The sequence below is a fragment of the Phyllostomus discolor genome, chromosome 12 (genome assembly GCF_004126475.2).
Source record: "Phyllostomus discolor isolate MPI-MPIP mPhyDis1 chromosome 12, mPhyDis1.pri.v3, whole genome shotgun sequence".
Classification (NCBI taxonomy): domain Eukaryota; kingdom Metazoa; phylum Chordata; class Mammalia; order Chiroptera; family Phyllostomidae; genus Phyllostomus; species Phyllostomus discolor.
Window position 1 is genome coordinate 8,106,228 of NC_040914.2, and position 11,529 is coordinate 8,117,756.

General features: G+C 56.6%; 1 protein-coding gene across 2 annotated transcripts; it reads left to right on the top strand.

Annotated features, from left to right (window-relative positions):
- Positions 1–436: 436 nt before the first annotated feature.
- Positions 437–10,720, top strand: CCDC97 (coiled-coil domain containing 97). Of its 2 annotated transcripts, XM_036012078.1 has the most exons (6): positions 439–655; positions 2,909–2,943; positions 3,880–4,335; positions 5,878–6,156; positions 6,649–6,778; positions 8,560–8,875. In XM_036012078.1, exons 3-6 carry the CDS (start codon positions 3,885–3,887, stop codon positions 8,678–8,680), a joined length of 981 nt encoding a protein of 326 aa, XP_035867971.1. In that variant the 5' UTR covers positions 439–655; positions 2,909–2,943; positions 3,880–3,884; the 3' UTR covers positions 8,681–8,875. The 2 variants fall into 2 exon arrangements, with proteins under 2 accessions (XP_028385319.1, XP_035867971.1); XM_028529518.2 differs by lacking the exon at positions 2,909–2,943 and having other exon boundaries at positions 437–655; positions 8,560–10,720.
- The last annotated feature ends 809 nt before the right edge of the window (positions 10,721–11,529 follow it).

The following is an 11,529-nucleotide window of genomic DNA, read 5'->3' on the forward strand; positions in this document are numbered from 1 at the left end:
TGTGGTAACACTATGAATCCCTACCTAAGGCAAATCAGTTTTCTAAGGCCACGGTTTTGTCCCTCCACATCTGCAAATTGTCCCAGTCCTCACTACCTATCTCATGCTAGCCAGGGAATGGGTGTGATGAAAGAGCAAAGACAAAGCTTGATAAATGTTCTCTGAAATGGTAAAGAAAGAAGAGGATAGACTGAGGCCTAAACTAGAGCACAAACCCTTTGAGACCTTGAAGTGTTTCTCATTCGACTAACAAGTCATCCCCTCTAAAATTAAGCGTGCCAAGCTCTGGAGTCCCAGCAGTGAACAGGTTGAACAATAGTTCATCTCCCTCCTGATACTCCAATATTCCAGGAGCTCAGAGTGTGGGTGGGGTTGAAGGGTGCAGAACGAAAGGGCCCCTCTGACCCAAGTGCCCTTTTTCTTTCCCGCTGCGGAGCGAGGAACGCATGCGCATAGGAAGGTCCGTCTTTGGCCCGGAACTTTGGTTCCGGGAGCAGCGGAGCATCGGGACCCGGTAGTGTGCTCAGCCGGAAGTGGCCGCTGAAGGTATGGGGTTGACTTTTTTGTGCTGAGCCTACCGCGGCGGTTAAATAAGCATAAAAAATTAGGATGGAAGCTGTGGCGACTGCGGCGACGACTAGAGAACCCGATGAAGGTGAGGTCCGGGCGACTCTGAGGCGCGGGGAGGATGGGGCTGCGATGTCTTTGGGAAATGATTCCCAGAGTGCGAAGAAGGACTCTTTATAGTGATACACCTGCCCAAGGCTCACCCTGTCCCTTCACCACTTTGTCCAGATTCACCCCTCTTGTTGCGGGCTGACCTCCTTTACCCCATCCCCTCCCGCGATATTAACCTCTTTCGCGTTCCAGTCTGCCCTTTTCCGTGTCCGACTCTAAGCCAATTCCTTGACAGGCTAATTCTCAGGTAACGTAAACCTCTGTCCTGCCTCGGGCTTACTCTACCATTGTCTCAGCCAGCCCTGCTTTCTCAAGTTGCCTCTTTCATTTTGTCAAACTGACCCTTCCCTTTCCCTGGACTAACCCTCCTCCTGACCCATGCAAACTCTATTTATCCCAGACTAGCGGCTTCCCCCATTTCATTCCACTTCCTCTTCCCCCAAAGGTCACAGTCCCATCTGCCACCTCGGGGTCCTTAATCTATTTCTGTGCTCCCCCATTCTGTCTCCTTTGCATTTTTAGTCTCTGCTTCTCCTGATGCCTTCCCATGTGTATCTAAACTGCTTTTGTTTCACTCATTTTAAAATTCCATCACGCTGCTTCAGAATAATCCCATGTAAGGTGAGATGTGGTTGGCAGGCAGAAACCTCACTGGCCAAGAATTGGTCACTATTGAAGCTGAATGATGGAAGGGTGAAGGGTTGAACTTTCTACTTTTGTGCATGTCTGAAATTTTACATAATAAAATCGTTTAAACTAAAAAGAAAATCTGTCCCTTGATCCCATGTTCCCTTCCAGAAACCATCTCTCTCTCCCAAAGAGTCACCCATACTTGCTTCCACCTGCTCACCTCCCACCCACTGCAATCTGGCTTTTGACCTTCTGAAACTGCTGTGGTTAGGGTGCCCCGTGACCTCCCTGTGTTACCCCATTCAGTTTTTTCTCATTAGAACACATGGAGAATTCAATGCCATTGACCCTTCCATCCTTCTTTAACGTGTTTCGTTTTGTTTTTTAAGATTTATTTTTAGAGAGAGGAGAAGGGAGGGGGAGAAGAGAAGAAAGAGGGAGAGAAACATCAGTGTGCCAGAGATGCATTGATCAGTTGCCTCTCACAGGCCCCCAACCAGGACTTGGCCTTGCAACCCAGGCACGTGTCCTGACTAGGAATGGAATTGGCGACCTTTTGGTTCACAGGCCGGCACTCAGTTCTCTGGGCCACACCAGCCAGGGTCTTCTTTAATGTTTTCCCTTGGTTTCTCTGACACCCTTCTTTCCAATTTTTTTTCTTGTCAGCCTCTATTAGTTTGCTATGGCTGCTATAATGAATTATCACAAACTAGGTGATTAAACCAACAGAAATTTATTCTCTGACAGTTCTGGAGGCCAGAAGTCTGAAACTGGTATCACTGGGCTAATACTTAGGTGTCAGCAAGACCGTAGAAGGCAACCTCAAAGGCTCTAGGGGAGAGCCCATTCCTTGCCTCTTCCACTCTCTGGCAGCTTCTGGAATTCCTTGGATTGTGGCCACGTCACTCCAATCTCCACTTCCATCTATCTTCACACTGCCATCTCCTCCATGTGTGTCAAATCTTGGGCTCTTTCTTATGGGACAGTTGGGATAGCACTTAGGACCCACCTGGATAATGCAAGATAATCTTCCTGTCTTGGGATGCTTAACTTAGTCACATCTGCAAGACCTTTTTGTTGTTGTCATTGGCTATATAAGGTTACATTTGCAGGTTCCAGGAACTAAGACATGGCTATCTTTTAGGGGACCATTTTTTAGCTTTTCACAGGCATATCTTCTGCACATCTGGTTGGTGCTCTTTCCTAACCCCTTTTCTCATCCCTCACACGTATTCCCTGTCCTCCCCATGACCCCTTGTTTCCTTCAGCTTTAATTGTTGTATTGGGTCTGTAACTCACAACCCTGCCCCCAGCCCAGCACTTCTCTCCTGAGAAGTCTAGTCCCAGGTACCACCGGTCTCTTAGAGGTCTCCCCTGGGGTGTCCCCCCAATGTATGTCCCAACCTGGCTTCAGCATCTTCCCTCCCACCTGCTCCTCATCCACATCTCCGTTCGAGTCACAGCTTGACTAGTCCAGGAGCCAGAGTCCCAATATTAATTGGATGCCTCTCTCACCTCCCAGCCCTTCAGCCCAGGGCTTGTCTACTTGGCCTCCCAGGCATCTGTCTGACCACCACCCCTCCTGTCCCCTCCTCCACAGGCCCTGCCCTGGTCCAGTGCACTCTCTTCTTGCCAGTGAGTAAAGCCCTCCCTGAAACCCATGCACCCGCAACCTTCACCACCCCCTTGCTCTTCCCCATCCCAGCCAAACTACCTAAAGGAGTTGTCTGTACTTTTTGTCTTCACTTGGCTCCTGCTTGCTGCAGCCCAGCTCCAGTTCCCACTGCTTTCAAGAAGCAGCTCTCACCCAGGTTTGCCTAGTGCTCAGCTTCCTTCTTTCCAGTTCCTGTATTGTCTTTGATCTTGCCTATTTCCCCCATTGACTGGAGGCTTCTTGAGGGCAGGAGCTGGATTGGATTCTCCCTGTGACTCCTCGGCATTACCCAGCTCAGGGCCTTGAGTAGATTTACAGTTCCTGAAAGGTAGTTGGATGAATTGTAAATGAGTAGGAAAGGACGAATGAGTGAGTGAGTGAACAAGTCAGTGAAAGTATTAAGAAAAGGCAAAGAATTGAGTGAATCCGTGAATGAGGTGGTAAAGGACCAAGTAACCACACCAAATGCACTCCTGCCTCAGGGCCTTCGCACTGGCTGTTCCCTCTGCCTGGACTCTTCTTCCCCAGAAATCTCATGGCTCAGTCCCTCACCACCTCACATCTCTACTAAAATGTCACTTTTTTGGCAAGCTTTCTCTCTTAAAATTGCAGCCTCTCTCCCCATCCCTTCTCCTTCCACCTGATTTTTTTTTTTTTTTTTTTTTGCACAGCTCTTGGAAACACCAGACACACTGTATGTTTTCTAACACACAATATGTTTTTAGTAATTATGTTTTTAATTATGTGTCCCCCACTAAAATGTCAACTTCTTGTTTACTGTGATGTCTCTAGGGCCTAACACAGTGCCCAGATTGGAGTAGGTGCTCGGTAAATGTGAAGTGAGTGAGGGACTGAGCACCCACTCCCCATCCCCTACTCCTGTCCCTAGATTAAGAAATCTCCGTTTTCCCCCACAGGCTGCATGGGCCCCAGTCCTAGGCACTGGGGAGAGCTGAGCTGGATGCCGGTTCCATCCAGACCCCTGGACAAGGAAGAAGCAGCGGAAGGAGAGCCAAGGGCCCTGGACAACGACTCCTCTGGGGCCAAGACCACGGAAGTGAGCGCTATGCTTCGTGCTGTGGCTGCCAGCCGCCTGCCCGTATGCAGCCAGCAGCAGGGAGAGCCTGACCTGACTGAGCAGGAGAAGGTGGCCATCCTGGGCCAACTCTATCACGAGAAGCCACTGGTGTTCCTGGAGCGTTTCCGCACAGGCCTTCGTGAAGAACACCTGACCTGCTTTGACCATCTGCGTGGTGACCATCGTGCTGACTTCTACTGTGCTGAGGTGGCCCGGCAGGGCACTGCCCGACCCCGCACCCTGCGCACCCGCCTGCGTAACCGGCGCTACGCTGCCCTGCGTGAGCTCATCCAAGGTGTGGGGGCAGATGGGCTGGAGGGGAAGGGAAACTGAGGCAAAGCAAATAAGAAGGATGCAAGAGCAGAAACACAGAGATCCTGGGAGAGAAGTGTGGCAACAAGGGACACAGGGGAAGACTGATACAAATGTGAAGTGATGGGGTGAGACGGGCAGATTAGACAAACAGGGATCTGGGGGAAGCAAGTGGGAATGACAGAAGTACCGTTTCAGGTCTGTGGGCCAAGGGCACAGCAACTTGCACTGTGGTGGCTGGTTATCTCTCAGGAAAATCAGATCCCTCCCTCCCACTGAATACAGAGGCATTGCTGGATACCTAGGGGGCATGTCTGTGACCCTGAGGACACATAGGCCCTCGTAAACAAGGCACACATGTGAAAAGCATGAAGGCAAACATCAGCATGTTTGACCGCAGCCTAACAGGTGTCTCTGTGACCAAGGACAGCAGAACTAAAGGTGAAAGATGAGAGTGAATGAAGCAGAGAGTGAGAAAGTTTCTGGTTAGGGAGACGGCACAGGCTGAGGGAAATGGAAAGAGTGGGACACAATGACAGATGAGCAAAATGACAACAGGAGAGATGATGAGTGAGGGGGGATGGGTGACAGAAACCAGGGTCAGAGAAGGAGGGGGAGAAACTGAGACCCAGAGACAGGGGCATCAGTCAGCCAGGGGAAAGGAGGGAGAGAAACAATCTGGTAGGAAACACCAAAGCCGGGGGTAAGAGAGAAGGCAAGATGGAAGGCAGGACAGGGCAGTCACACCTGAAGCCAGGATTTTGGCAGATTCCTCCTCTGTGTTTCGAAGATCGGGCTAGGGCCAGTAGGTGGGAGGGACCCAGCTCAGTTTAACTGTTACGTGAGGGACAGAGCTGCCCTGCAGAAATAGGCAACCAGGGGAGATGCAGAGAAGCTGGGTTTGGGGTGGTGAGGGTGCCAGGCCTCCCTGGGGGGTAGCTGCAGAAAGGTAGCTATTAGGGAGAGGTGAGAGCCAGGCTCTAGAAGGCCAGCAGGCACACCACACCTGGGCAGACGCCCTGCCCTACTTGATCCCGTGCACACACATGCCGGCTCCACACAGATGTACACTTAGGTGCCCAGCAGTGCAGGGGTCTCCAGATGTGTGCACCACAGCCAGATGGGGCTCAGCAAACAAGCACACAGCCTATAGCCTGTGTGTACACCTGCCTGCATCATCCTGCACGCCAGGTATAGGTGCCTGTGGCAGTGCCCTGACACATGTGGGAGGGTGTGGGCAGGTGCTTGTCCGCAGGCCCCAGGCCACCGGTGCCATGAGCCAGGGTGTCTGTGGGTCTGACTGTGTGCAGACATGCTGGGACACACGAGCACAGGTCCTCAGATGCGTGCATGAGTACTAGTGCCCACACGACCTCGGGCGTCTGCTTATCTTCCTACATATCTGAACTCGTGCACACTCGCACGCATGTGCTCATATCTTCCTACCAGTACGATCACTCACACACGGACACTGTCACACTATACACAATCCCAACCCCATGCCCACCCTGCCTTCTCCATGCAGGGGGCGAGTACTTCAGCGACGAGCAGATGCGGTTCCGGGCCCCGCTGCTGTACGAGCAGTACATCGGGCAGTACCTCACCCAGGAGGAGCTCAGCGCCCGCACCCCAGCCCACCAGCCACCCAAGCCCGGCTCACATGGCACGCCCGCTTGCCCGCTCTCCGACCTGCTGCTCCAGTCCTACCAGGAGCGGGAGCTGCAGCAACGGCTGCTCCAGCAGCAGGAGGAGGAAGAGGCCTGCCAGGAGGAAGAGGAGGAGGTAGAGGATAGTGACAAGGAAGGTGAGGGCCAGTGGCAGGGAGGCTCTAGTACCTGAACTCCACAGTCCTGGGCCTGCACACCTCCCATTCCATGGCCCAGGCTGAGTCCCACCTGCACGAGCAGACAGCGAGTCCCTCCCCCGCCTGACCCAAGTGCCCTCTGTGCCCTGGCCCTTCCCAGCCTCTCCAGCATCTATGTCCCCACTCCTCAAAAGCACCAGGCAATCCCTCGCTTCCAGGCCTTTGCACCTGCCTTTCCCTCTGCCAGGAATGCCTTCCCTCCACCACCTTTCAGGCGCCCCGTTCTGGCCCTACTCTCTGCAGCCCCCAGAGCACTGGCTTGTCATTGTGTGTTCAGTGTACGCTCTGGGACAGCAGGGGCTGGAAGCTTTTTGGTCACTGCTATGTTCCTGGTGCCGCCCAGCACCAAGAAGCAGCTCTCTCTGGACTGTGCCCAGCGTCTGCCCGCGTGTGTCCTTCATACACCCCCACCATGGATATCTCCCCCTGCAGACCAGAGCTCCGGCAAAGACTCAGAAGTCTGGGTCCCTGACTCAGAAGAGCGGCTGATATTGCGGGAGGAGTTCACCAGCCGGATGCACCAGCGCTTCCTGGATGGCAAGGACGGAGACTTTGACTACAGGTGCTCCCGTGCCCCTACCTCCCTGTCCCCCAGCCCAGCACCTCACAGGCGTCGGCCACATGCTAGACCTGAGGCACCTCCATGGAGCCTCAGAACAGTTCCCGGTCTGCCAGCCTCAGGGTTTCAGATCAACCACAGGTCAGAGGGTGACCCTGGACTAGTTTGTGCATCTGAGAGCCTCAGTCCTCTCCCCAAATGTAAGGAGGGAATGAGCAGGGCTGACATGCAGCTCAGTATTGACATAGCGTTGAAACACTTCCATCCTGGCAGGTGGGGTGGCCTGGCAAGATGCTGCTACCCCCAGGCCTCACAAGTGCCCCCAGGCCTCACAAGTGCCCCCAGGACCCCAGACCTTGTGCTGCCGGCAGTAACCCCTGGCAGAGTACTGCGTGGCAGGGAAGGGCCTGTGGTGGCTGCCCCTGTGGTGCCAGTGGGTAACTTCTCCAGTGTAACACCAGGGCAGGACACATGGGCCACCTGACTCGAGAAGGACTTTGTCATCAGGGAGGATACAGGAGGCTGAGACATCAGAATCAAAAGTAAGGGGCTTTGTTGGCAAGGCCGGTGGTGCTGAACACCGGCGTGGCCACAGAGGCACTGGTTTCAAACCCAGTTCTGATGCCACGTGAACTAGCAGCCCTCTGGGCGCCCGGCAGCAGCGCGGACTCGCCCAGCTCCGGAGTTGGGCCTGGCGGGCCCACTTCCCCCTGGGGCCAGCCTTGCGACCCAAGTGCCCACAGAGTAGTGAGCAGAGAGCCTGGGCTGTGGGAGCCCCCAGTGAGGACACTGCTGCCGCCATGAACCCCGAGAGAACCCAGGCCTGTCGTGAGGAATGGGGAACAGTGGGGACCAAAGCCTGCCCCCCCAGAGGGCTCTACTAGGCAGAGCGCCAAGTGGTCCCCTCATTGTGCCTGCTGTGCCCAGGCTTTGGGGCTAGAGCAGGGGACAAAATTGATGAGAGGCTGCCTGCCCTGGAGGCAGTGAGGAAAACGAAGCATCAAGCATTTAGTGATGATGGGCCATGAAGAACAACGAAGGGGGCAGGTGAGGAGGCGGGTGACACGGTGGCGGGAAGGCCCTCTGAGCACAGAGAGCAGTGAGGCAGGCAGTGGAGGTGGGGAGCGGCAGACACCTGGGGGAAGAGCGAACCTGGTTCCTGGCGAGGCTCCTGGGGGGGGCAGGAGGTCTCATCACGGGATGGGGCTTCCTGCACGGGAGTGAGCTTGACTGGGGGTGTTGGGGGCGGGGGGTTCAGAGTGGAGCCAGGTTCCTCACAGGTTAGGGTCACTTGCCACCTTAGCGCAGTTTCTGGGCCTCAGCACTATTGATCTTGGGGCTGCATAATTCTTTGCGGGGAGCGGGGGAAGGTGCCGTTCTGTGTGCAGCAGCATGCTGAATAGTACCCTTGGCCTCCACACACTGGCAGCCAGCAGCAGGCCCCAGTTGTGACAACCAGATGTCCTCTGGGGGGACAGTGCCTTCCTGGGTGAGAACCAGTGCCTTGACAATGTGGGCCCTAGCATTAGGACGTCACACCTGCCAGCTTTTCAAGAGAAACCAGAAGTTTTATGTAAAATCTCTGATTTGGAAAATGTCGCCTTTTGTTGGAAGCCCTGGGAGACCCAACGTCCCCTTCAAGGAAGGGTCAGCTGGGGCTCGGAGCTGTGGCCTGTGGCCTCCAACTGTGGGGCCTCGTCCCCTGCTTCTCTGGAGGGCGAGGAGCAGTGGTGGGGACTGGGGCCCAGGCAGAGCCAGCCCCTGACAGCGCCCTCCTTCCACAGCGCGGTGGACGATAACCCCGACTTCGACAATCTGGACATCGTGGCTCGGGATGAGGAGGAGAGGTACTTCGATGAGGAGGAGCCTGAGGATGCGCCCAGCCCAGAGCCAGACGGGGACTGACGGCCCAGCCACCCACCCTGTCCCGGCCCAAATGAGGCAGCTGGTGGGAGGCTGGCTCAGAGACTTGCTTCAGGGACCCCGTGCAGCCGCCCACACCGCCGGCCTCCCTCTGGGTCTGGTCCCATCTGAGGCTGCCCCTCCGCCCGTGTCTGCAGCTCTCGGCCCACCCCCCCGCCCCTCCCAATCCTGCCCTGCCTCCCCGTTTTCACTGCCAGCTCTGGTCTTCAGTCGTTCCGTCACTTTCTCCCTGCCTTTCTGTGTCCTGCTTTCCGAGTCTCCCTCTCTCCACCTCATTCTGTTTCCTCTCGGCCTTTCTGTTTCTCCCCCTTTCTCTGTGCCTTGGCCTCCGCCCCCACTGCAGGGCGAAGGTCCTTCCCTGACAAGGCAGCAGGACTCTGTGGCTGGAGCCAGCCAGGCTGACACCGGTACCCAACTTGGGGTCGGGCTGGCCCTTGGGACCCAGAGCAGCTCACTGTCTGCCCTCCCGGTCCTGGCCTCAGTCCTTTACCTGTCCCCTTTGTGCTGAGTGCTCCTTGCCTCTAAGTTCCCTTCCATCCTTCAGCCTCGTGGGCCTGTGGTTCTCCCCGCCAGTCCTTTTCTATCTCCCAGCCCCTGTGGCGTCCCGGTCTCAGCCTTTATCACTCTGGGTTTCAGTGTCAGCTCCAGTGTGCCCCCTGAGTGGGACCTCGCTGCAGGCGGGGGTAAGACCAGAGGTGGCCACAGGTGTCACCTCTCCATCGGGACCTTGGCCTGGGAGGAGTGGGCAGGGGCACGCTGGGTATCGTGGGCCTGCCAGCTTGGGTGTGGGGGGAGGGGTGTAGGGGAGGGGAGCTCTCCCCTTACAGCCCATGGCCCCCCTCTGCCCAGCCACAGTTTTCCCTTCATTCACTTCCTTTGCCTCCCTCTCCCTGTCCTGTTTACACTCCCCAAATACTCACAGGCTGTTATCATGGGTCCTGAGTCATCCCACACACACAGGCTGCCCCTCGTCTCTGCCCCAGCCAGCCACAGGGCCCGCCCCACGGAGCCCCCTGCCTCCCCAGGCTAATGAGAGCCAGATGGCCGCCTGGTGACTCAGCCACTGGCCTGTGGGAACCCAGGCGTCCCGCCTTCCCATGCCCCCACACCCAGCTCGTGCTCCCCTAGTAGACACACGGAAAAGGGTTGTCTGCGGGAGGGCACGGCCAGGGGTCGGGGAGGCGGGGCGCATCGGGGACTAGGTCCTGGGCACTGCAGCGACAGCATCCTTCCCCATCCGAGCCTGAGGGGCCTCCAGGCTGCCTCCAACCATGAGGTCCAGAGTGAGCAGAGATCCCAAGGCCTCCTGGCGCCCCTGACTCTTGACCCCTGGGTCTCAGATCTGCCCTCTGGGTCAACCAGAATTAGAGCCAGACACAGAAAGTGAAAGCTACAAGGGGCCAAGGGACATTCAGGCTGTTCAGTGAGACTTCAGAAAAGGAAAGTTGTGGTATCTGAGCAGTTTTACTTTGTGCCAGGCTCCAGCAAGGTGCCTGCGGCTACGCCAAATCCCCCAGACGTCCCTTCAAACTGGGGACTCAGCTCGTAGAGGGGACTGGGAAGGAAGGTGGATGTTCAGGTCTAGAAGCACAAATCCGAGAGAGAGAGAGAGCTCTCTAGGGCCCGCCTGCCAGCTGCCAGGCCCCTCAGGGTGGGCAGGTGACACAGACGTCCTCAGATGGGGAAGGGGAAGAGCTAGCTGTTGGTAACAGCAGCTAATGGTCTGGGGGCCCTCCTCTGGCACCAGGCCATCCACGCAGATGTGACGGAGCCGTCCTGGTGGAGAAGGCAGCGCTTGAGTCAGACGTCACAGGGTCCTGGGGGCTGCGTGCTATCACTACTGATAACCCACCTCCCCAAGGAGGCCCAGCGTGAGAGCCAGGCAGGTCACAGGAGAGACCCTCGTCTCCTGGGACTTGTGCTCGGCACTCCAGCTGTGAGCACACCCATGGTACGGGCATCAGTGCACGTTTCTCGCCAGTCTGTCATTCAGTCATTAAATTTGTGATATACTTTGCCATACATAGATTTGTTTGTTTACTTTAGGTGATGAGGGACCGCAGCTGAGTAAGAATTAGGGTGAGTCAGATGGTGAGGCGGGAGCGTCAGTGTCAGTAGCTGAGACGGAGGTGGAGCTGGTCAGGAGGGACGAGGAGAGACCCGCCCCCCAGGTCACAGCCGCAGCGCAGCCGAGACCTGGAGGTGCCTGAGTGGCCTGTCCTTCGCTCCCAGGTCGGGTTGGGGTGGGTGGAGAGGCTGAGTCAGGGAGGGAGGGCCCTGGCGGGGAGAGCCCCTCCTGGCACATCCGGCCCCCACCCCCGGTCTCCTGTCTGTCCTGCTAGCCGCCGCCCCCACTCCTTACCCCCCACGTGTGACACCTCTGTAGGTCCTGCCAAAGCTGACACGGAGGGCTCCCCACCCCTCTCCTCCTCTGCCCGCCGCCCCTGCCCTTTGTCCGCTTCTCCTTCCTCTTCCCCCCACGCTCCTCTCTGTCACCCGTTCAGTGTCTGCACCTCTGACTGTTGATGTCTGCCTGCAGTCCCGCTGTCCCTCCTCATTCTTCCGGGGCCCTGCTTCCTCTCTCCCTCGTAGGTCCCTGCATCTTGAGCCTGAGTTTCTGGCACTGTCTGGTGACCCCATTTCCCCTGCCTTTCTGTCGGGGCCTCCCCTCACTGTCACTCTGCTCCTCTTCACCCTCATTTTTTCCTGTTCCTCTCCCTGCCGTCTCTGTTGGCCCGGCCCCCTCACCCCATCTCGGTCTCTGTCCCCTTTTCTTTGGCTCCCAAATCCTGGGAAGCCCAGAGGGGATGTCCAGGTTAGAGGTTCACTGG